At 47.1% G+C, this 27,089-nt stretch overlaps 1 protein-coding gene across 1 annotated transcript in view; it reads left to right on the top strand.

Moving 5' to 3' along the window:
• LOC141073591 (membrane-spanning 4-domains subfamily A member 15-like) overlaps positions 1 to 27,089 on the top strand; it is a 231,052-nt gene that overhangs the window by 8,704 nt on the left and 195,259 nt on the right. The window contains exon 2 of the mRNA XM_073560879.1: positions 11,872 to 11,994. Within this exon, the coding sequence (XP_073416980.1) occupies positions 11,872 to 11,994 (123 nt within the window). The remainder of the gene's footprint in view (positions 1 to 11,871; positions 11,995 to 27,089) is intronic.

Consider the following 27,089-nt stretch of genomic DNA (forward strand, 5'->3'; position numbering starts at 1 on the left):
GTGTGGGGTGGCATTTCTTTGGAGGGCCGCACGGTGTTGGGCTGTGAGCACAACCCCCATCTGTGGGCGTCGGGCACTCAGACCATCCTCATGGAATCAGTTTCTAATCGTTTGTGCAGACACATGCACATTTGTAACCTGCTGGAGATCATTTTGCAGGGCTCTGGCAGTGCTCCTCCTGTTCCTCCTTGCACAAAGGCTGGGGTAGCAGTCCTGCTGCTGGCTTGTTGCCCTCCTACGGCCCCCTCCATGTCTCCTGGTGTGCTGGTCTGTCTCCTGGTAGCGCCTCCAGCCTCTGGACACTACGCTGACAGACACAGCAAACCTTCTTGCCACAGCTCGCATTGATGTGCCATCCTGGATGAGCTGCACTACCAGAGCCACTTGTGTGGGTTGTAGAGTTCATCTCATGCTACCACGAGTGTGAAAGCACAACCAACATTCAAAAGTGACCAAAACATCAGCCAGAAAGCATGGGTACTGAGATGTGGTCTGTGGTCCCCACATGCAGAACCACTCCTTTATTGAGTGTGTCTTGATAACTGCCAATAATTTCCATCTGTTGTCTATTCCATTTGCATAACAACATGTGAAATTGTTTGCCAAACAGTGTTGCTTCCTAAGTGGACAGTTTCATTTCACAGAAGTTTGAGTTACTTGGAGTTATATTGTGTTGTTTAAGTGTTCCCTTTATTTTATTTGAGCACTGTATATTTAATGTCGGAGGTTATGTTCCCTTTCCTTTTAACGTTATTAGTATTTATTGTACATGCCATGTAAATGTCTATTTATTGTATCTGCTATATGTACAGTATTTATCATTGGACATTTTTGTATAGGGAAAGAGTAGTACCCTAGTTTACCCTCTAGATGGGGTTAGAGATGCTCAGCTTGTAAACAGTTAAATTAGGAGGGGATAACAGCTGTTAAGCCAGGGAGCATCTGGAATTTAAATCAGTTGGGTGGGAGAGCTCTGGCAGGGCTGTTGGCTCGGTAATGTTAAAGTCAAGAGCCCAGTCATACAGAATTCGGGCCAGTATCTCATCGGGGAGTAAAACCAGGAGAAGTCATGGCAGTGCAGAATTAGTGGGTCTGCAGTTGCCAGAAGAAGACTAAGCAGTACGGGCAGGTCACTCAGAATGTGTCGGCTTATCTCATCTGTGGTTGTTCTTGAGACCGGGGCTAAACGGTTACGAGGGTCCCCTACTGAAGTAAGACTAAGCAGAGATGATGCTGAAAGACCGGAGAGCACGGTCCGTCCCGGAAGCGAGCTTAGTGGGAGAGAGGGAAAGGCAAGGACAGAGGAGAAAATGTCTATTGCCAACCCTGATGCTGATGCTGGAGTGAATATATATGCGCTGTGTAAAGGAAACAGTAAAGTTGATTGTTCAAGTAATGAACAGTATTGAACAGGACTGTGACTCTGTTTGTTCCACATCATCTGGGGAGAATGTTCAGTGTATAAAAGAAAGCCCTGACGGGGAGCTGGGGAAAGCGACAAGTATGCTGACAGAAAACTGTCATGTCTATGTGAGGGGAGGCTAGGACTCCGTTGCCCTGGAGTCCTCGGCCACAACTACAGTCCTGGCTGAACCTTACACTTGGCGTAGTTGACAGGATGCCGACACCATGCTATGCGGAGAGACCGTGAATAAAGAAAAGAGTGATGTGTCAGAAGATTGTGGTCCAGGAGGTACGGATGCCCTGGAGGAGGCAAGTAGCCTGAATGTGACAGGAAAAGATGACACTGATGTGACAGGAAAAGATGACACTGATGTAACAAGAAAAGAAGAAATATATGTGATAAGAAAAGATGAGACTGTTATGACCAGTAAAAATGAGACTGGAGACCTGAGAGAAGTGACAAGTACCTCAGATGCTATGGAAACTTTGGAAAATTTAAGATGGATTGATATACTGTCTTATGGAGACGCCGCAAAGAGAATAGAGACTTAAATTCAGAAAGTGACCACTTTATGGGATGTGCCTGAACCTTTATGTGGAACTACAAACGTCTCAGAGACTAAGGTGGCAGTTAAAAACATGACGGCGAGTGCTGACAGGAGAGAAAACGACAACTGTGACTCCGCCTTTCGTGAGCATGAGCTGGAAAGCAGAAGCATATGTGGCGCCCCTGAGGGTTCAGTCGCCACAGAGGTACTTCACCTCCTCCTGAGGTGTGGTACCCCACTTCCCAGATAAGATGGGGACACCTGACCATATTCCAGCACCTGCACCCAGCACAGAAACCTTAGAACAGCAGGGCACCCTCTATGACCCCTGCTTGGTTCGTGAAGGGTGCTTGGAGGTGGGTGGAGCTTAGTTTGCACTACAGAGGGGGAAAACTGATAGGAAGTCAGGATCAGTTACCTAGAAGGGGGAAGCAGAGAGAGGATGCTCAAAAACCTTATAGAATAATAGTTATTGCATAATCAATTGATTAGCAACAAGGTGTATCTAATGGAGATTAGGTATTGTGACTGACATATATATATAATGTGAGATGTAAAAGTACCTTTTGCTGAGCTGCTCGTTAGTGAATTTCACTTTTCTTTTGATGCTTCAATCTATTTGTGGAGTAATACTGCCATTTGTGGCCAAATAGCAAAGTGTTGAAATATTAATTTAAAAGAATTTTTCTTAGAATCTCTTCCCTGTGAGACATATATAGCACTAGGCACTTTATTTTGATTAATTATGAGATATTTTTTCTATCAATAATTACAGCACATTTGGACTCTGCAGTTTATATTTGGCTATTCTACAATATGAATGTATAGGAAATCTAATTATTGTGTTATTCTAATGATCATCTGAGAACTCCTAAAAAACTTCTATTTTTTCAGTACCTTTTCCTGCAAAAAAACCCTTTTTTTTAGAAAAAAATAACCTGTTTTATTGAATAATAAACTTATTATTTTTCTGAATCTTTTTGTGTCACTTCAAAATTATTTTTGTTTCTCAATTAATGAGATACTTCTACAAAAAATAGGTGGTAAAAATGGATCCTATTTTGTATGAAGCATTATATGGGGCCCATTCTGTATGCAGCAATATATGGGGCCCATCATATACTGTTTGGAACATTACATGGGGCTCATTATACTGTATGGAGCAATATATGGGGCTCATTATTCTGCATGGAACAATATATGTGGCTCATTATACTGTATGGGGCAAAATATGGGGCTCATTATACTGTATGGAGCAATATATGTGCTCATTATTCTTTATGTAGCATTATATGGGGCCCATTATACTGTATGGCGCAATATATGTGGCTCATTATACGGTATGGAGCAATCTATGGGGGCCATTATACTATATGGAGCAATATATTTGGGTCATTATATACTGTATGGAGCAGTATATGTGGCTCATTATAATGTATGGGGCAATATATGGGGCTCATTATACTGTATGGAGCAATATATGTGCTCATTATTCTTTATGTAGCATTATATGGGGGCCATTATACTGTATGGTGCAATATATGTGGCTCAATGTACTGTATGGAGCAATATATGGGGCTCATTATTCTGTATGGAGCACAATGTGGTGCCCATAATACCATATGGAGCAACATAGGGGGCTCATTATTCTGTATGGAGCACTATGTGGTGCCCATAATACTGTATGGAGCAATACATGGGGCTCATTATTTTGTATGGAGCACTATGTGGTGCCCATAATACTGTATAGAGCAATATATGGGGCTCATTATTCTGTATGGAACACTATGTGGTGCCCATAATACTGCATGGAGCAATATATGGGGCTCATTATTCTGTATGGAGCATTATATGGGGCTCATTATTTTGTATGGAGCACTATGTGGTGCCCATAATACTGTAAGTGAAATCTTTGGCATTGTACTATACCTGCCTTCTCTGCCATATCTGTGCAGTATGAATCGTGATATGTGTTAAAGGGGACCACTGAGACTCTTTCTCCCAGGGCCCACAAAAACTTGGAGCCAGCCCTGCATTTCTCGACTACATCGGATTCGGTAGATTACTGCCGGCCTGCATTGGATTTTATGTTTTCTTTCTTCAATAAATTAGTGAATGAGGGATATTGTGATGAAGTCTTTATTCAAATAAAGTATTTTTTTCTGTGTGTGTATTTTTATTATCCATTACTAGAGTTGAGCGATACCGTCCGATACTTCAAAGTATCGGATCGGAATGTATCGGCCGATCTTAAAAAAAAGTATCGGTATCGCCGATTCCGATACTGGAAGTCCCATTCAAGTCTATGGGACTTCCGGTTTCGGAATAAGAAAAATCCTGTTTTTCCCTTGTACAGCCTCTCTGGGGTCTGTACGGGCCTTTCGGGGGCTGTGCCGGCCTGCCAGGGGGTCTGTGCAGGCTCCGGTGGTCTGTGCCAGCCTGCCGGGGGGCTGTGCAGGCTCCGGTGGGCTGTGCCGGCCTGCCGGGGGGCTGTGCCGGCCTGCCGGGGGGCTGTGCAGGCTCCGGGGGGCTGTGCCGGCCTGCCGGGGGGCTGTGCCGGCCTGCCGGGGGGCTGTGCAGGCTTCGGGGGTCTGTGCAGGCATCGTCCGATGGGACTACAAGTCCCATCGGGCGATGCCTGCTACCATGACAGTGATTGACACATTAGCCAATGATGGGACAGTAGTAGTCCCATCATCCGGCTAATGTGTTGAATGTAAAAAAAAAAAAAAAAAAAAAAAAAAAATTGCTACATACATGCTACATACATACAACATGCATACTACATACATGCTACATTCATACTACATATATACTACATGCAACATACATACTACATACACTCACTGGCCACTTTATTAGGTACACCTGTCCAACTGTGTGTTAAGACTTAATTTCTAATCAGCCAATCACATGGCGGCAACTCAGTGCATTTAGGCATGTAGACATGGTCAAGACAATCTCCTGCAGTTCAAACCGAGCATCAGTATGGGGAAGAAAGGTGATTTGAGTGCCTTTGAACGTGGCATGATTGTTGGTGCCAGAAGGGCTGGTCTGAGAATTTCAGAAACTGCTGATCTACTGGGATTTTCACGCACAACCATCTCTAGAGTTTACAGAGAATGGTCCGAAAAAGAAAAAAAATCCAGTGAGCGGCAGTTCTGTGGCCGGAAATGCCATGTTGATGCCAGAGGTCAGAGGAGAATGGGCAGACTGGTTCGAGCTGATAGAAAGGCAACAGTGACTCAAATTGCCACCCGTTACAACCAAGGTAGGCAGAAGAGCATCTCTGAACGCACAGTGCGTCGAACTTTGAGGCAGATGGGCTACAGCAGCAGAAGACCACACTGGGTACCACTCCTCTCAGCTAAGAACAGGAAACTGAGGCTAAAATTTGCACAAGCTCATCGAAATTGGACAGTAGAAGATTGGAAAAACGTTGCCTGGTCTGATGAGTCTCGATTTCTGCTGCGACATTCGGATGGTAGGGTCAGAATTTGGCGTAAACAACATGAAAGCATGGATCCATCCTGCCTTGTATCAACGGTTCAGGCTGGTGGTGGTGGTGTCATGGTGTGGGGAATTTTTTCTGGGCACTCTTTGGGCCCCTTGGTACCAATTGAGCATCGTTGCAACGCCACAGCCTACCTGAGTATTGTTGCTGACCATGTCCATCCCTTTATGACCACAATGTACCCAACATCTGATGGCTACTTTCAGCAGGATAATGCGCCATGTCATAAAGCTCGAATCATCTCAGATTGGTTTCTTGAACATGACAATGAGTTTACTGTACTCAAATGGCCTCCTCAGTCACCAGATCTCAATCCAATAGAGCATCTTTGGGATGTGGTGGAACGGGAGATTCGCATCAGGGATGTGCAGCCGACAAATCTGCGCCAACTGTGTGATGCCATCATGTCAATATGGTCCAAAATCTCTGAGGAATGCTTCCAGCACCTTGTTGAATCTCTGCCACGAAGAATTGAGGCAGTTCTGAAGGCAAAAGGGGGTCCAACCCCTTACTAGCATGGTGTACCTAATAAAGTGGCCAGTGAGTGTATATACTACATGCATGCAACATGCATACTACATATACACTCACTGGCCACTTTATTAGGTACACCATGCTAGTAAGGGGTTGGACCCCCTTTTGCCTTCAGAACTGCCTCAATTCTTCGTGGCAGAGATTCAACAAGGTGCTGGAAGCATTCCTCAGAGATTTTGGACCATATTGACATGATGGCATCACACAGTTGGCGCAGATTTGTCGGCTGCACATCCCTGATGCGAATCTCCCGTTCCACCACATCCCAAAGATGCTCTATTGGATTGAGATCTGGTGACTGAGGAGGCCATTTGAGTACAGTGAACTCATTGTCATGTTCAAGAAACCAATCTGAGATGATTCGAGCTTTATGACATGGCGCATTATCCTGCTGAAAGTAGCCATCAGATGTTGGGTGCATTGTGGTCATAAAGGGATGGACATGGTCAGCAACAATACTCAGGTAGGCTGTGGCGTTGCAACGATGCTCAATTGGTACCAAGGGGCCCAAAGAGTGCCCAGAAAAAATTCCCCACACCATGACACCACCACCACCAGCCTGAACCGTTGATACAAGGCAGGATGGATCCATGCTTTCATGTTGTTTACGCCAAATTCTGACCCTACCATCCGAATGTCGCAGCAGAAATCGAGACTCATCAGACCAGGCAACGTTTTTCCAATCTTCTACTGTCCAATTTCGATGAGCTTGTGCAAATTGTAGCCTCAGTTTCCTGTTCTTAGCTGAGAGGAGTGGTACCCAGTGTGGTCTTCTGCTGCTGTAGCCCATCTGCCTCAAAGTTCGACGCACTGTGCGTTCAGAGATGCTCTTCTGCCTACCTTGGTTGTAACGGGTGGCAATTTGAGTCACTGTTGCCTTTCTATCAGCTCGAACCAGTCTGCCCATTCTCCTCTGACCTCTGGCATCAACATGGCATTTCCGGCCACAGAACTGCCGCTCACTGGATTTTTTTTCTTTTTCGGACCATTCTCTGTAAACCCTAGAGATGGTTGTGCGTGAAAATCCCAGTAGATCAGCAGTTTCTGAAATTCTCAGACCAGCCCTTCTGGCACCAACAATCATGCCACGTTCAAAGGCACTCAAATCACCTTTCTTCCCCATACTGATGCTCGGTTTGAACTGCAGGAGATTGTCTTGACCATGTCTACATGCCTAAATGCACTGAGTTGCCGCCATGTGATTGGCTGATTAGAAATTAAGTCTTAACACACAGTTGGACAGGTGTACCTAATAAAGTGGCCAGTGAGTGTATACTACATGCAACATACATACTACATATATACTACATGCAACATACATACTACATATATACTACATGCTACATACATACTACATATATACTACATGCATGCTACATACATACTGCATGCTACATACATACTACATGCTACATACATACCACATATATACTACATACATACTACATGCATGCTACATGCTACATACATACCACATACATACTACATACATACTACATGCATGCTACATACATACTACATGCTACATACATACTACATATATACTACATGCATGCTACATACATACTACATGCTACATACATACTACATATATACTACATGCATGCTACATACATACTACATACATACTACATGCATGCTACATACATACTACATATATACTACATGCATGCAACATGCATACTACATATATACTACATGCTACATACATACTACATATATACTACATGCATGCTACATACATACTACATGCTACATACATACTACATATATGCTACATATATACTACATGCATGCTACATACATACTGCATGCTACATACATACCACATATATACTACAAACATACTACATGCATGCTACATGCTACATACATACCACATACATACTACATACATACTACATACATACTACATGCATGCTACATACATACTACATGCTACATACATACTACATATATACTACATGCATGCTACATACATACTACATGCTACATACCTACTACATATATACTACATGCATGCTACATACATACTACATACATACTACATGCATGCTACATACATACTACATGCTACATACATACCACATATATACTACATACATACTACATGCTACATACATACTACATATATACTACATGCATGCTACATACATACTGCATGCTACATGCATGCTACATACATACTACATACATACTACATGCTACATACATACCACATATATACTACATACATGCTACATACATACTACATACATACTACATACATACTACATACAATACATTCATACAATACATACATAGACATACAGTACATATAACATAGAGTAACATACTTACCAATACTTGTCACATTGTTCCCCGAAGCCATTGTCTTTTACGGAATAAATATTAACATAACAAACCACAAAAATACTCACCCACGATCTGAAGCAGTCCACGAGTGTGTCCCACGACGATCTTGGGTAGAGAACTGCAGCATCAGCTGTTGCTGCCGTTCTCTACGGGCTGCAGGAATCCAATGACGGAAGGTAGGTATCCTTCCGCACTGTATTCCTCCGCCACTTAAAAAAAAAAAAGTCCCTAGTCTCACTTTATGCCATTGCTGCGTGGGAAATTCCCACACAGCAATGGCATAAAGTGAGACTAGGGACTTTTTTTTTTAAGTGGCGGAGGAATACAGTGCGTAAGGATACCTACCTTCCGTCATTGGATTCCTGCAGCCCGTAGAGAACGGCAGCAACAGCTGATGCTGCAGTTCTCTACCCAAGATCGTCGTGGGACACACTCGTGGACTGCTTCGGATCGTGGGTGAGTATTTTTGTGGTTTGTTATGTTAATATTTATTCCGTAAAAGACAATGGCTTCGGGGAACAATGTGACAAGTATTGGTAAGTATGTTACTCTATGTTATATGTACTGTATGTCTATGTATGTATTGTATGAATGTATTGTATGTAGTATGTATGTAGTATATATGTGGTATGTATGTAGCATGTAGTATGTATGTAGTATGTATGTAGCATGCATGTAGCATGCAGTATGTATGTAGCATGCATGTAGTATATATGTAGTATGTATGTAGCATGTAGTATGTATGTAGTATGTATGTGGTATGTATGTAGCATGTAGTATGTATGTAGCATGCATGTAGTATGTATGTAGCATGCATGTAGTATGTATGTAGTATATATGTAGTATGTATGTAGCATGTAGTATGTATGTAGCATGCATGTAGTATATATGTAGTATGCATGTAGTATGTATGTAGCATGCATGTAGTATATATGTAGTATGTATGTAGCATGTAGTATGTATGTAGCATGCATGTAGTATGTATGTAGTATGTATGTAGTATATATGTAGTATGTATGTAGCATGTAGTATGTATGTAGCATGCATGTAGTATATATGTAGTATGTATGTAGCATGTAGTATGTATGTAGCATGTAGTATGTATGTAGCATGCATGTAGTATGTATGTAGTATGTATGTAGTATATATGTAGTATGTATGTAACATGTAGTATGTATGTAGCATGCATGTAGTATATATGTGTTATGTATGTAGTATGTATGTAGTATGTATGTAGTATGTATGTGATATGTATGTGGTATGTATGTAGTATGTATGTAGTATGTATGTAGCATGTAGTATGTATGTAGCATGCATGTAGTATGTATGTAGTATGTATGTAGTATTTTTTTTTTTTTTTAACATTTAACACATTAGCCGGATGATGGGACTACTACTGTCCCATCATTGGCTAATGTGTCAATCACTGTCATGGTAGCAGGCATCGCCAGATGGGACTTGTAGTCCCATCGGACGATGCTTGCACAGACCCCCGGACATCAGCACAGCCCCCCGGCAGGCCGGCACAGCCCCCCGGCAGGCCGGTACAGACCCCCACAGGGTGCACAGACCACCGGCAGGCCGGCACAGCCCCCCGGCAGGCCGGTACAGACCCCCACAGGGTGCACAGACCACCGGCAGGCCGGCACAGCCCCCCGGCAGGCCGGTACAGACCCCGGGCAGTCCACACAGCCCCCCGGCAGGCCGGCAGAGACCCCCGGAAGGCCCGAAATGACGGCGCATCATGATGCGCACACACCGCGCATCATGATGACGTCAGGCTGTCAATCAACGTTGAACTTCCGATTCCGATGCCGACTTCCGATATTGAAAAAATATCGGAAGTAGGTATCGGAATTCCGATACAGCAAGTATCGACCGATACCCGATACTTGCGGTATCGGAATGCTCAACACTATCCATTACTAATCCCAGAGCTTGATGGCAGCTGTGATTTTTGACAAATCTATTGATCTAGCATACCAGAGGAGAGAGAAATGGGGTCTCCTGAGCCCCCACCCCCGATACCTCTGGAATCTCCAGTATACCTGCACCCTCCGGCTCTTTCCCCCGGAATTTTCTTCCTCGAAGAAAATGGCGGATGCATGTGCAGTGCACCCGCCGAGATCTGCCAGCAACAATAGGAGATTTTTCATATTGGTTAATTTTGATCACTGTGACAGACCCTATCACAGTGATCAAAATAAAAAAATAGTAAATCAACCCCCCTTTATCACACCCTTAGTTAGGAAAAAATAATAAAATAAAAAATGTATTTTTTTCCATTCTTTGCAGTTAAGGTTAGGATTGGTTCTAGGATTAGGGTTGGGGTTAGAGCTAGGGCTACGGTGGGGGCTAGGGTTGGGGTTAGAGCTAGGGTTAGGGTTAGAGCTAGGGTTAGGATTAGAGCAAGGGTTAGGGTTGGGGCTAGGGTTAGGGTTGTGTTGGGGTTACGGTTGGGGTTACGGTTGTGGTGCTGGGGATAGGGTGGCCTTGGAGTTGTGGTTAGGGTTATGGTTAAGGTTAGGGTTGGGATTAGGGTCAGAGGTAGGGCTGTGTTACGGATGGAGCTAGAATTGGGGGGTTTCCACTGTTTGGTACACCAGGGGGTCTACAAACGTGACATGGCACCTGTGTTTAATTCCAGCCAATTTTGCGTTCAAAAATTCAAAACGTGCTCCCTTTCTTCTGAGCCCTGCCATGCACCCAAACAGTGACTTTTCCCCACATACGAGGTATCAGCGTAATCTGGACAAATTGCACAACAAATTTTGTGGTCCATTTTCTCCTGATACCCTTGAAAAAATAAAAAAGTTCTTCTATATTGCTTTAGTTCTTGTGAAGCACCTAAGGGGTTAATAAACTTCTTGAATGTGGTTTTGAGCACCTTAAGGGGTGTAGTTTTTATAATGGTGTCACTTTGGGGTATTTTCTGCCATATTGACCCCTCAAACTCACTTCAAATGTAAGTTGGTCCCGATAAAAATGGTTTTGTAAATTTTGCTGGAAAAATGAGAAATCGCTGGTCAACTTTTAACCCTTATAACTTCTTAACAAAAAAATTATGTTTCCAAAATTGTGCTGATGTAAAGTAAACATGTGGGAAATGTTATTTATTAACTATTTTTTGCTATATGACTCTCTGATTTAAGAGCACAAAAATTAAAAGTTTGAAAATTTCACAATTTTCAAAATTTTTCCCAAATTTCTGTTTTTTCATAAATAAATGCAAGGTTATATCAAAGAAATTTGACCACTAACATGAAGTACAATATGTCACGAGAAAACATTCTCCGAATCAGTGGAATACGTTGAAGATTTCCAGAGCTATACCCTTATAAAGGGTGAGTGGTCAGAATTGTAAAAATTGGCCTGGTCATTATGGACAAAATTGGCTCTGTCACTAACGGGTTAAGAAATTAAATAGGTATCTTCATCAACCATAATAGTGCATCACACACTGCTTAAGGAAATTTGAAAGCTGATTTGATGGTATATTATATTTCTTATTCACAGATTATTCAGATTACAATGGCTTTTCTCCAAGTTGCTTTTGGGACAATCCTTGTGTGCACTGAAGGAGTTTATAATTACAGTTTGTCTACTGAAATAGCTATACATTTTTGGGGCGCAGCTATTGTAAGTATTAATAGACTGATCTTGAAATGTCTTAAAATTACAACTGTAAAAATTTATATATAATTGTGTGAAAGTGTGTATTTTATTTGACTTATTACACGATGATATTTGGCCAAACGATTATTGGCTGTGTAACTGCCAGCTGATCACATATTTAATGTTAAAGGGAACCTGTCACCCCCCCCAGGGCATTTTTAGGTAAACGAGCCACCTTCAGCAGCACTAAGGCTGCATTCTGTGAAGGTGGCTCTTCTGTTTCTGACCCCTAGTTACGCAGAAATATTGACTTATAACTAGGTCCCCATACCTGTATTGCATCCCATAGGTATGGTGTGTCCCCCTGTATCAGTTACCTCCCAGGTCTTGCATCTGGGCCTTACCTCCCATCCGTCCATCATGCCCCTGTCTTGTGTCTGGGTGCCGCCTCCCATCCGTCCATCATGCCCCTGTGTGTCGCCGCCTCCTCCTGTGTTGTATGCCGACACCTGTGCTGTAACAACAGTTCTCGGGCATGCGCAGTGCGCGCTGCCTAGGAACTGACATCAGGCCATCAAGCCTGCATGTTTTGGAGTCCCCTAATCCCGCCTCCGCAGTGTGTTACGACAGGGGCATGATGGACGGATGGGACGTGGCGCACAGATGCAAGACAGGGGCATGATGGACGGATGGGAGGCGCCAAGATGCAAGACAGGGGCATGATGGACGGCTTGGAGGCGGCGCCCAGATGCAAGACAGGGGCATGATGGACAGCTGGGAGGTGGCTGATACAGGGGGACACACCATACTTATGGGACTCAATACAGGTATGGGGACCTAGTTATAAAAGTCAATATTTTGGCGTTACTAGGGGTCAGAAACAAAAGAGCCACCATCACAGAATGCAGCCTTAGTGCTGATGAAGGTGGCTCTTAAAAACTCCCTTGGGGTTGACAGGTTTCCTTTAATTTAAAAATATTTTTTGTTGGCAACTCCTCTTCCTATATGATTTAAGGATATACTGCAGCGCTGACAATATCTAAGCAATTATATTAGCGATCATTCCTCCCCTGTGGGCATGAGTGACATCATTTGTAGGAGCTGCGTCACTTTTGGAATTTTACAAATTTCGGAATATGCGCTTCCGGTTTTATAGCTGTACTGCACACGTGAGGGGGGCCGCAAGAGCCATCAGATTTGCAAAGAATCAGTGGTAGCTGCTGGCTCACCTGCTTGACTGCTGATTCTTTGGGCATGCACAGCTCATCAATCTGGGGAGCCAGAGATTTGCAAAGAGGCGATGACTCTTCCCAGTCAAGTCAGTTACGCCCACGGGGAAGTGATAACATGATTAATGTGAGGAAAACAAAACCCTCATGACTAATCAATCACTAATTAGAATATGACAAGCACAGTTAAAATTTATTTTATGCCACAGGAATTACATAAAGGGCTTAATAAAGACATAGTGGCATTTTGGTGACTGGTGAAGCTGACAGGTTCCTTTAAGGTATAGTTATAATGTTAATATGCGCTCATTGGAATTATTCACACAATTTTGGATTTGTAATGCTGCTTTTGGCAATGTTTAACCAAAGTGCTTTTTTAATACATCTTCTGTCGTTAAATTGTTTTTTTAAATTTTACCGCTGGATTGATATCACTAATGTAAGTTCCCTGCCCCTAGTCTCATACTTACCAGCCACTGTCTTCACCTATTATCAACTGCTCCGGTCGTCGTCTACAATTTGTGACCTACTGTATTGTCCCTGTGTTTGTTGGTTGATCCAGTAGTCACAAGTAAGGCTAGGTTCACATTTGCGTTTGAGTCCGCAGTGTATCTGCCACATGCGCAAACGCATGCAAACGCAACATTTTTTATACGCATCCGCATCATCTTATGCATGATGGCAAAAAAGCTGCATGTGCATGCGTTTGTATGCGTTTTTGCATGCGTTTGCATTATTTATGCACATGCGTTCGATATTTCCAATGTTTTGCAGTAGCTTTTCCTTCACATCAGACACCCAGTGTGCATGCCTCATGGCATTTCTATATATATGGAGACACTGCACTGAGGAAATCCTCGTCTTTGGCTGCTGTATCAAGCTGCAAGATGGATCTTGACATGGAGAGCTTCTATGATAATCTGGATTTACAATTGAAATTGGCTGTTGCCTTTGCTTTTGCTTGTCAAGAAGAAGACAAAGACTGCGAAGACGTCATGGTTGCTACTGGCAACACCCCATCCTTGAACTCCGAGAGAGCCATGGAGCCTACCACTCTTTGTACACCGAGCTGCGTGCAAACCCTCAGAAGTTTTTTGACTACATGAGGCTATCTTAATGGAGTTTTGATGACTTGCTGCAGCGTGTCCGAGGATACATCACCAGGCATGACACACAACTCCGGCGAGCAATACCTGCTGAGGAACGTCTGTTGGTGACCCTGAGGTATGTAATTGTGAAAGACAAACACATGATCACAGTATTATTGTGAGAAACCCCATGTATTAATTTTTTTTTTTCCATTTTCTGTTGGGCAGATTCCTGGCTACCGGAGAGACCTTATCATCTCTCCATTTCCAGTTCCGGATTGGAGTGTCCACCCTTTCTGGGATTGTTGGAGACATCTGCAGGGCTTTATGTGACGGTCTGCATCAAGAATTCCTCCCCCAACCCACAATTGAACTCTGGCTGGAAAATGCTGAGAAATTCAAGGACATTTGTGATTTTCCTAACTGTGTGAGGGCTGTGGACGGCAAACACATTCAGATTATGAAACCTGCTGGAAGTGGAACAGAGTATTTTATTTACAAAAAATACTTTTCGACTTTTCTCATGGTGATTGCAGATGCTGAATGTCGATTTGTGGCTGTGGACGTTGACTCATTTGGATGAGGAAATGACTCTCAGTGTTAGGGAAGGCGGAACGCACTAAATATAAAATAACGTAAAGTGCGTTCGCCGCCCGGGGTCCACCATGCAGAAGGTGTTAATACTGCTCCTAGATAATGGTGGACATACAATATGGTGGTATAACGCACGTGGGTTGAACGTCACCCGGGTGCTCTGAGCGATCACTGTTATATTCACAGAGACGCCTAACTGATAACGCAAAAGGCTGAACCTGTTAACGTCACAGGTCAGAGAATTGTACGCACGGTATATGGTCACAGGAGCTGGGCCCTAGGCAGAGGGTCAGTGTCTGTCTAGACCTACCGTGCGTGCGGTGTCGCTACTGCAGATGCCAAGAGGAGCTGCAGAATGCAGCGCGGAGAGAGACACTGCCGCTAATCAACAATGCCCAGTTGCCGGCGCACTGTCGGACGCTAGCACTGTGGAGGATGCTAATGTGGCTTGTAGCTCCTGATCTCCAATGGGAGATCGTCTCGTGAGCATGCCCAGTAGAGCGACGGGAGGACTTAGCCTCTGGAGTGGCTTGCTGCTGAGCAGCCTGTGCTGCTATTGCTGGCCCAGAGGTGGCAGCAACAGCCAAACCAGCAGAGCTGAGCAGAGTGGCTGGAACACTGGGATTGCTGTGCAGGCTCCTGAGCGGTTGGTGGAGAATGGGAGACCACTGAATGCAAGATTCTGGATTCCTGCTGTGCAGTTGCAGGAACCCGATGCCTAACATTACCCCCCCTCCGAGCCTTGCTACGCTTAAATGCCACGATCAGGAGCAGGGTGTGTATGTTCTCCACTGGTTCCCAGGTCCGGGCCTCTGGACCATGACCCTTCCAGTCCACCAAATAAAATTTTTTGCCATGTACAACCCTGCGTCCCACAATGGCATTTACCTCAAACTCGTCCGAAGACAAGTCTGATGTCCCGGCAGATGACTCAGAAAAACCGGGACATGTGAACAGGCTTGAGAAGGGACACGTGGAAGACGTCAGAGATGGCCAAGTGTGGTGGCAGCGCCAGACGGTAGACCACTGAGCTGATCCACCCGAGGACCTTGAAGGGACCAATGTATTGCGGCGCGAACTTGGAGGACTCGGTCCGCAGCTTGATATTTCAGGCAGAGAGCCACACTTATTCGCCAGATGCAATAGTAGGACTGGGGCGCCAATGTGTGTCGGCGGACGCCCTCATTCTCTCTTTAGAGGCTTGAATGGCATCCTGGGTGCGATCCCAAATGTCCCGAGCCTCCACTGATCAGTCTGCCACCCTGGAATCAGTGGAAGACACTGGCATCGGGTTGGGGACATGCGGATGCTGGCCGTAATTAAGAAGGAACGATGTCTGACCAGTGGAATCAGCCACTGCGTTATTCAGGGCAAATTCAGCCCACGGTAGTAAGGATGCCCAGTCATCCTGCCTGGCAGAGACAAAATGTTGCAGGTACGTGACCAGAGTTTAATTGGCTCTCTCAACCAACCCGTACGTCTCGGGATGATATGCGGAGGACAAATTGAGCTTGATACTGAGTAGACTGCAGAGCTCCCTCCAAAATCGAGATGCAAATTGGGAACCTCAGTCACTGACTATTTTGTTTGTTCGTGCAAACGAAATACGTGCTTTATGAACAGTGCAGTGAGACCACGAGCAGAAGGCAGCCGTGCGAGTGGCACCAGATGCACCATTTTAGAAAAATGATCAGTGACCACCCAGATGGCCATGCTGTCACCAGATTTGGGCAGGCCTACCACAAAATCCATGCTGACCATCTCCCAGGGTCTATCTGCCACCGGCAAAGGAATACAGCCGGCTTCTGTCTAGAGGACCTGTTCCAAGCACAAGAGACGCATGCCTGAATGTACTCTTTTGTGTCCCGAGCCATGTGCGGCCACCAATAGGACCTTGCCAGGAGTTCTGTGGTCCGCTTATTGCCAAAGTGACCACCCACCCTGGACGCATGTGCCCACGTGAGGACCGCTGGTCGCAGGTGAGGAGGAACAAAGGTTTTGCCCGGCGGTACTGCCTCAAGAGCAACCGGGCCCATGGTCCTCAGGCTCTCAGTGGGGACAATTAGCTGAGGCTCAGCCTCCTCTTCCTCCGCTGAGACCACCGAGCGAGAGAGAGCATCCGCACGGACGTTCTTCTCTCCAGATAGTGCAAGGTGAAGCGGAAGCGGGAGAAGAAGAGCGACCACCTAGCTTGACGAGAGTTCAAGCGCTGGGCCGTTTGTAAATAGACCAGGTTTTTATGGCTAGTGTACACCTGAAAGGGAAAGCGGGCTCCCTCCAGGAAATGTCTCCACTCGGAAAAGGCCAATTTCATGGCCAGCAACTCCCTGTCCCCGATGGAATGGTTTTTCTCCGCCGGTGAGGAGGTCTTTGAGAAGAAGAAGCAGGGATGCTTCCGACCTTGAGCATCCTTCTGGAAAAGGACTGCCCCTGCACCGACGGATGAGGCGTCTACCTCTAGGATAAAGGGTTTATCCATATAGGGACGGTGGAGGATAGGAGCGCCAGCAAAATGGGTCTTCAGAGATGAGAAGGCCGTGAAGACCTGCTCTGACCAAACCTTAGGATTGGCTTCTTTCTTGGTGAGAGCGACCAAAGGAGCTACCAGTGTGGAAAAGTGAGGAATGAGCTTGCGGTAATAGTTAGCGAACCCCAAAAAGCACTGCACCGCTTTCAGAGAATGGGGCTCCTGCCAGTCCATTACCGCTTGCAATTTGGCAGGATCCATAGCCAACCCCTGGGCCGAGATGATATAGCCCAGGAACGGCAAGGACTCCAGCTCAAACTGGCACTTCTCCAGCTTGGCGAAGAGAGAATTCGCCAGCAAAACGGTCGAAGACCTTGCAGACGTCTCTCCGGTGAGAGGTCAAATCTGGAGAAAAGATGAGGATGTCATCCAGATAGACCACCACCGAGGTGGAGAGCATATCATGAAAGACGTCATTTACGAAGTCTTGGAAGACAGCAGGCGCATTACAGAGGCCGAAGGGCATGACCAGATACTCATAGTGGTCATCCCTGGTATTAAAGGCTGTCTTCCACTCGTCTCCTTCGCGTTTGCAGATCAGGTTGTATGCCCCCCGTAGATCTAATTTAGTAAAGATCCAGGCCCCTCGCAACTTGTCAAACAACTCAGAGATCAAATGAAGAGGGTATTTGTTTTTTACAGTAATGGCATTGAGACCTCTGTAGTCAATGCAAGGGTGCAACTCTCCACTCTTCTTCTGCATGAAGAAGAACCCTGCACCAGCCGGCGACACCGATTTTCTGATAAACCCTCTTGCCAGGTTCTGCCGGATATATTGTGACATAGCCTCCATCTCCGGGAGAGACAGAGGATACACGTGACCTCTAGGAGGTTCCGCGCCTGGCAATAGGTCTATCGGACAATCGTAAGGACGGTGCGGCGGAAGCGTCTCCTCTGACTTTTTGGAGATGACGTCCGCGTACTGCCGGTAGTGACTAGGGAGCACGGAAAGATCTGCGGGCACCTCCATGGAGGCTACTTGCACACTGCCCCTTCCCTCACAGTTCTTGCTCCAACCCAGTATATTCCCCGAAGACCAATCTATATGAGGGGAATGACAACGCAGCCATGGAACTCTGAGAAGCACCTGGTCGATGCCATCTGGCAAAATGAACAGGGACAAGGTCTCGTGGTGAGATGGTGAGATTGAGAGTCCAAGGGGTGCTGTCTGGTGGGTAACCTGATATGGTAAAGGCGCACCATTATTCACCCTGATGGTCAAGGGATGGGGCAGTAGTATCAACGGAATAGCGTGCTTTTGGGCGAAGGACGAGGACATGAGTCCACCGAGACCTCTACCTCCCAGGTGGAAGCACCGCTATCTAACGTCCCTTGGAATACCGGTTTGGGGAAAAGGGTTTCATATCAGGTAGACCCCCACCTACTACCATGGTATGTGAGCGTTTTCTTGAGCGCTGCGGGCACCTGCTAGCTGAATGACCAAACTGTCGACACCGGTGATAGCGTGCAGAGCTTCGCGCCGGACTAGACTTGGGACCGGTGCGAGACACTTCCGTGGAATCAAGAGGTTCAAAGAAGGTGGGAGTCAACCTAACCTTCTGTCTGGATTGAGCTCGCTCCAACCCGCGCTCAGTATAACGGAGGTCAATGTGGGTAGAGATAGCAATCAGCTCCTCCAGAGTTACGGGAACCTCCCTGGTAGCTCAAGCATCTTTGACATGCTCCGCCAAGCCCCTCCAGAACACAGGGACGAGTGCCTTATCAGGCCACTCCAGCTTGGAAGCCAGTGTCCGAAAACGGACGGCGTAATGGCTGACCGAGAGGGTCCCCTGTGTTAACGCTAACAGCTGGAGAGAGGTATCGTGAGTGACCCGTGGTCCCAAAAAGACCTGTTTTAGAGAGGTGAGGAACTGAGCAGCGCTCAGAACCATGGGGTCACCACACTCCCACAGCGGCGTGGCCCATTCTAACACCCTGCCCGACAAGAGGGAGATGATAAACGCCACCATAGCCCGCACTGTAGGGAGTCGCGCGGCCAGTAACTCAAGCTGGATAGAGCACTGGCTCACGAAACCCCTGCAGGCGGCACTGTCGCCATAAAATTTATCGGGCAATGGGAGGCGGGACATTGTCGGCTCTGGCGCGACTGCCTGGGCAGCGGCCACTGTAGCATTCTCAGCTGAGGTGGAGCTCTCAATAGCCGCCAACCTGCTCTCCAGCTGCCGAATGTACTGCTGTAGCTGCTGCTGGTCCGCCATTACTAGCCAGACCCTGATGCTAGTATAATGTTAGGGACGGCGGAATGCACTAAATATAAAATAACGTAAAGTGCATTCGCCGCCCGGGGTCCACCATGTAGAAGGTGTTAACACTGCTCCTAGATAATGGCGGACATACAATATGGCGGTATAACGCACGCGGGTTGCTGAGCGATCACTGTTATATTCACAGAGATGCCTAACTGATAACACAAAAGGCTGAACCTATTAATGTCACAGGTCAGAGAAGTGCACGCATGGTATATGGTCACAGGAGCTGGGCCCTAGGCAGAGGGTCAGCGTCCGTCTAGACCTACCATGCGTGCAGCGTCGCTACTGCGGATGCCAAGAGGAGCTGCAGACTGCAGCGTGGCGAAAGACACTGCCGCTAATCGACAATGCCCGGTTGCCGGCGCACTGTCGGATGCTAGCACTGTGGAAGATGCTAATGTGGCTTGTAGCTTGCCAGTGGCTGGCACTGACTCTAAAGCTAAGTCCCTATACACACTCGTAATATCAGAGGGAGGGGATCTTAATGAGTCATTCGCAGCTACATGCATCCATCATCATTCGCACAGTTAGAAACTAGAGACTATACTAGCGCATGGCCGAGTGGCCATGCGAACCTTTTATAGCCGGGACCTTCCGCAAGCTTCCAGATCCCTGATATGGACCAATCAGATCACGAGAAGGACCTGGGCATGTGACTCCCGATCTCCAATGGGAGATCGTCTCGTGAGCATGCCCAGTAGAGCGACGGGAGGACTTAGCCTCTGGAGTGGCTTGCTGCTGAGCAGCCTGCGCTGCTATTGCTGGCCCAGAGGTGGCAGCAACAGCCAAACCTGCAGTGCTGATCTGAGCAGAGCGGTTGGAACACTGGGATTGCTGTCCAGGCTCCTGAGCAGTCAGTGGAGAATGGGAGACTGCTGAGTGCAAGGCTCTGGATTCCTGCTTCGCAGTTGCAGGAACCCGGCGCCTAACACTCAGACTTTCAAAAACTGACAAGGGCCAATGTTTATATCATAATAATTTCAATGCGTCACAACCTTTTCCCAACACTGTAGGACTGCCAATGCCGTTTGTTGTGGTTGGGGATGAGGCCTTTCAAATGTGAGCCAACTTTACTCAAATAGTCACTTAAATCACACCAAGCGGATTTTCAACTACCGACTAGGGCATGAAGAACTGTGGAGTGTGCATTTGGCTTGCTGGTATCTAAATGGTGCATTTCGGGAACAACCATAAATCTAAAAAATCTAGACAATTGATGAGGTTGTGAAAGCGTGTGTTGTTATGCACAATTTCATCTTTGCAAAAGAGTGACCCACCTTAGAACCTGAGGAATCTGTTACATTGCATGATTACCAAGATCATCCTCTGAGAACTACAGTGGAAGTTGCCCAGATGAGGCATAAGTTTGCTGCATACTTTGTTTCAGATAATGGACGTGTGGCATGGCAAGACTGAATGGTTTAAGCCGCTAATTAAAATGTACCTGTAATGTGAGGGTGGAGATGGTGGATGGGCAGTGTGGTGGATGCTGCTGGCTGCAGGGGTGCTGAACTTGGGAGCATGGTGGATGCTGCTGGCTACATGGATGATGAACTTGGGGTCATGGTGGATGCAGCGGGCTGCAGGGATAATGAACTTGGGAACGTGGTGGATGCTTCTGGCTGCAGGGATGATGAACTTGGGAGCATGGTGGATCTCTGAACTGGAGGCGGTGGTGGCGGAGGATAGTTCGGTGCTGTGGGAGTTGGGAAGTATATGTTCGGCTACTGGTAATATCCTCCGACCTGTGGATTGTAGCTTTGGGACTGCTGCTGCTGCAATGCGTGGCTGTAAGCAGCCTGGCAGGCATGCATGACGTTGAGCTGGAATTGAGGTGTAAGGTTTTCCGACACTTCCCGCTCTGTTGCTGAAAAAAAAGTCACGCCGGACTCTTAAGGTCGGCTTCCAGGCGGTCAAGGCGTTTGTTGACATCCTGTATAAGTGTGTTCATGTGGTTGAACCCACTCTTCTGTCTGTCACCAAGCATCTTAATCCCATCCTGGAAGACTAAGCTTAAGTGCATAAACTCGGGCATGAGTGACCTCTCCCAGGCTCTTTGCCGCTGACGTGAAGACCCAACAAAAGTAGTGGCAGAGGGTTGGGAGAGGGGAAAACCTGATAGACCAGTGGCTGCCTGTTCCTCAGCCTGTGAGGCCTGACAGATTGTTACATCGCTGGTGGATGATTGGAACTGCGTCTGTTCATTGTCTTTTCGATGTGGGGTTGCTACAGAGGAGGTGTGTTGTGCTGCACCAGGTTCTGTGGTGAAAATAAAAGTAAAACATAAAAAAAGGTTAAATAATAGTAAGCAGCACAAAAGATACTCACATTTGCTGAGCAAGCGCAGGCCTCAAAAAAGCGTGGTTACGGTCAGGGCCGTATTTAGAGTTTATGCTGCCCTAGACATTTTTTTTACTTTTTTTTTATTATTTTATCGCTGATCGCTGGTCTCCAGCCTGTGTGCTGGCCAGTGGGAGATCAGCGACAAAAGAAATGTCCAGAGATTTCCTAGAGCGATCAGCGATACCGGCAGGGGGGCCAGTCGCTGATCGCTGTCACACACAGAGATCTCGCTGGTGAGATCGCTGTTGTGTCACAAAACTTGTGATCGCTATGTGTGATGGGGCCTTTAGGCTACTTTCACATCAGCGATTTTTGCCATTCTCCCTAGTGCAGCCATCTCCCCAGTACAGCCATCTCCCTAGTGCAGCCATCTCCCCAGTGCACCCATTTCCCCAGTGAACCCGTTTCCCCAGTGCAGCCATCTCCCCAGTGCAGCCATCTCTTCAGTGCAGCCATCTCTTCAGTGCAGCCATCTCTTCAGTGCAGCCATCTCCTCAGTGCAGCCATCTCCTCAGTGCACATGCACCCGTCTCCCCAGTGCACCCGTCTCCCTAGTGCACCCTTTTGCCCAGTGCAGCCATCTCCCCAGTGCAGCCATCTCCTCAATGCAGCCATCTTCTCAGTGCACCCATCTCCCTAGTGCAGCTATCTCCTCAGTGCACCCATCTCCCTAGTGCAGCCATCTCCTCAGTGCACCCATCTCCCTAGTGCAGCCATCTCCTCAGTGTACCCATCTCCCAAGTGCACCCATCTCCCCAGTGCACCTGGATCGCCCTCCCAGGGCTGTGGGGTATTTGGTACCGGGACGGTGGTTCAGAGGGAAGTGTCACAGTAGCGGTGACCCGGTCCGTGACCCTGGGGCTCCATTGTAATAAAGGAGATGATAGATCAAAGTTTATGAATAAATGATTCGTGACGCCACCTGTGGTGTTTGGCAAGGGAGGTCTTAAGCCGACGCTGCAAGCAGATCCTCTGGGAAAGATGGTGTGGTGCGGCAAAGATGTTAAAGCTCCCCACAGGTGGAGCTGTGGTCCCAGGGCAGGGCAGATGTAGAGATAATGGAGGAGATGTAGGTGGTGTGGTATTAGGCGCTGTGATGTAGCGGTGCTGAGTGTGTCGCCACCGGAATAACTGGAGGACACCAGGGCCTGTAGTTCCAAGCTTTACTCACAGTCAGTTGTGGTACAAGGGCCCGCATCCGTGCCGTGTCCTCCGGGTCCAGGGCTCAGTCAACCTCCAAGCCAGATGGAGCACTCCGTTCCAACACTCCGCCAACATATGCTTTCCTGAACACCTCCTCTTTAGTGCCTTTAGTGAAGTCCTCTCAGTACTGAGTTACACTGGAGTTCCTCCTTTCAGATGTTCTTATGAACTCTACTTGTACGGCAGACAGCTGTAGCCTGCTTCGGGGACTCCTTACTACTAAGTCCCGGCTCACTATTGTTGCTGTTGTGCCCCCAAGTCTTGTGTGGGAATAAAGCATTTACAGCTTCCTATTCCTCCGGTGTCTGCTGCAGGACCATTAGTAGTCATACAACTTCGGGGACCGGACCCCGGCCTTGCGCTTAGAACTTGGAAGGGGTTCTCCTCTAACCCGGTTTCCACAGTCCTCTTCTACTCCTTACGTTCTGTACTAAACCTTCCTTCTGATGGAGAATCAGGCTTTCCTTCAAAGTCCCTTTCCTGTGCCAGCGGACCCAGATCACTGAGGTCGGCTGCAGCACTGCCTTCATCCATCCCACTCCGGGGACCTCCTCAGCACAACTACTCCTGAGTGCTATCTTCTCCCGCTCTTTGATGCAGACTAAGCGCCACCCACCTCCCAGCATGCTTCGTGTTACAAGCAGGAAGCCACCAAAGGGTGCTTTGCTACACTACTATGTTGTATTTGATGCAGGTGTTGGAGTGTGGTCAGGTGTCTCCACCTTACCTGGATGGTGGGGTACCACACCTCAGGAGGAGGTGCAGTACCTCTGTGGCGACTGAACCCTCAGGGGCGCCACACACCCATCTCCCCAGTGCAGCCATCACCCCAGTGCAGCCATCTCCCCAATGCACCCATCTCCTCCGTGCACCCATCTCCCTAGTGCAGCCATCTCCTCAGTGCACATGCACCCCTCTCCCTAGTGCATCCATCTCTCTAGTGCAGCCTTATCCTCAGTGCACCCATCTCCCTAGTGCAGCTATCTCCTCAGTGAACCCATCTCCCAAGTGCAGCCATCTCCTCAGTGCAGTCATCTCCCCAGTGCAGCCATCTCCACAGTGCACCCATCTCCTCAGTGCATCCATCTCCTAGTGCAGCCATCTCCTCAGTGCACATGCACCCATCTCCCTAGTGCAGCTATCTCCTCAGTGCACCCATCTCCCAAGTGCAGCCATCTCCTCAGTGCAGTCATCTCCCCAGTGCAGCCATCTCCCCAGTGCACCCATCTCCTCAGTGCAGCCATCTCCTCAGTGCAGCCATCTCCACAGTGCACCCGTTTCCCCAGTGCAACCATCTCCCCAGTGCAGCCATCTCCTCAGTGCACCCATTTCCCCAGTGCACCCATCTCCCCAGTGCAGACATCTCCTCAGTGAACCCATCTCCCTAGTGCAGCCATCTCCTCAGTGCACCCATTTCCCCAGTGCATCTATCTCCTCAGTGCAGCCATCTCCCCAGTGCACCCGTTTCTCGAGAGCAGTCATCTCCCCAGTGCACCCGTTTCTCCAGTGCAGGCTCCACTCATTCTCCAACTGGCTCATTCCCCCCCGGTGCTCATTCTCTACCTCCCCCAGCGCTCATTCTCCACCCCGGTGCTCATTCCCCCCCAGCGCTTCTTCTCTACCACCCCCCTGTTTGCTCATTCCCCCCCAGGCGTTCATTTTCCACCTCCCCCTAGCGCTCATTGCCCCTCCGGCGCTCATTCTCCACCCCGGTGCTCATTCCCCCCGGCGCTCATTCTCCACCCCCCCTGTTGCTCATTGCCCCCAAGCGGTCATTCTCCACCTCCCCAAGCGCTCATTCCTCCCGGTGCTCATTCTCCACCCCGGCGCTCATTCCCCCCCGGCCCCCATTCTCCACCCGGCTCATTCCCCCCTGCCGCTCATTCTCCACCTGGCTCATTCTCCTCCTCCCCCGCTGGGCAGCGTGGGCTCACTCATCCACCTCCCCCCGCTGCCATGGGCTCACTCATCCTCCTCCTCCTCCCCGCCCCGCTGCCATGGGCTCACTCATCCTCCTCCCTCCCTGTATGCATGGCATTGGCTGGGCTCACCTCGCGGTCCCTGCGTGTGTATGTTTACCCCAGCCGGCGCCGGTAACTATCATCATGTGAGCGGTCACATGGTACCGCTCATTAAGGTCATGAATATGGACGCCACGCCAACGGGAGAGGAGTGGCGTCCATATTCATTACTGTAATGAGCGGTACCACGTGACCGCTCACATAGGAAGAGCTGGGGTGCCGGAGACCATCGGAGCTGCAGGCACCGCTGGAGAAGGTGAGTATGATGTCATGGAGGGAGGAGGGAGGGGGGAACCCGTAAAAAAAAAGAAAGAAAAAATAAAAAAATAAACAGTGCACAGGTGCCGCCCCTCAGCAGAGTCCTAAGCACGGGCCCTTGAGTGCCTACTGGCAAATACGGCCCTGGTTACGGTGGTATTTGTATTTTCTTATTGTCCTTTGAGCAGCATCACTTTTAACCTGGTTCTCCTGTCTCATGTCCTTGTTGAAGCGATCCTTCATCGAGTGCCAACGAACTCTTATTCTCTTCACTGTGAAGGGGGAAAAAAAGGAAAAGATTAATTGGAAAACAATGCACCTACATTTACAGTTTCAATGGCGCATCATATCACATTGCAATACTTAAAAAATCATTTCTGGTACGTGGTTTGGCACGGTCCCAATCATGCAACAATGATCTGACCACTTCTTCCCAGAGTCATCGAATCACAACTGTGTCGGAGTGCTGACGATTATGGGTGTCCCACAATGGTACTTGCTCTTGCACAAGGTTAATGAGTTGATCGTTGTCAATGTCCTGTTTGGCTTCTTTCCATTGTGGAACCTATAGATCAAATAAAAAAAAACAATTTTAAGTAAAACTTAAAAAAAAAATCAATTACAACTCTGATGAAAAAAATACTTACACCCCGTATTTCCTCCTGAGACAAATGAGCCTGACGACCCTGGGAAGAATCCAATCAACTGCTCCTGCTCTTCATCAGTGGAAGGTACCAGTAAAGAAATTATATGATTTAACACAGGTATAGTATGGCCAGTCACTGCATACCAATAATAATAATAATAATATTAATTTTATTTCTATAGCGCAAACATATTCCAAAGCACTTTACATTATAGAGGGGACTTCTACAGACAATAGACATTACAGCATACCAATAAACACATAGATCAAAACAGATACCAAGAAGAATGAGGGCCCTGCTCTCAAGCTTACAATCTATGAGAAGATAGGGTAGACACGAAAGGTGGATGGTAACAATTGCTTTTATTGTTTGGACCAGCCATAGTGTAAGAATGAGGTGTTCCTGTTGCTAGATGAACCAGTTAACAGTCTAAATATGTAACAGTACAGACACAGAGGGCTATTAACCCCTTAACCCCTAAGGGTGGTTTGCATGTTCATGACCGGGCCAATTTTTACAATTCTGACTACTGTCCCTTTATGAGGTAATAACTCCGGAACGCTTCCATGGATCCTGGTGATTCTGACATTGTTTTCTCGTGACATATTGTACTTCATGATAGTGGTAAAATTTCATTCATATAACTTGCGTTTATTTGTGAAAAAAATGGAAAATTTCGCAATTTTCCAACTTTGAATTTTTATGCCCTTAAATCACAGAGATACGGCACACAAGAAACTTAATAAGTAACATTTCCCACATGTTTACTTTACATCAGCACAATTTTGGAACCAAATTTTTTTTTTCTTAGGAAGTTATAAGGGTTAAAAGTTGACCAGCGATTTCTCATTTTTGCAACACCATTTTATTTTTACGGACCACATCACATTTGAAGCCACTTTGAGGGGTCTATATGATAGAAAATACCCAAAAGTGACA

The sequence above is a fragment of the Dendrobates tinctorius genome, unplaced genomic scaffold, assembly GCF_039654945.1.
Source record: "Dendrobates tinctorius isolate UK_male_01 unplaced genomic scaffold, ASM3965494v1 ptg000308l, whole genome shotgun sequence".
Taxonomy (NCBI): domain Eukaryota; kingdom Metazoa; phylum Chordata; class Amphibia; order Anura; family Dendrobatidae; genus Dendrobates; species Dendrobates tinctorius.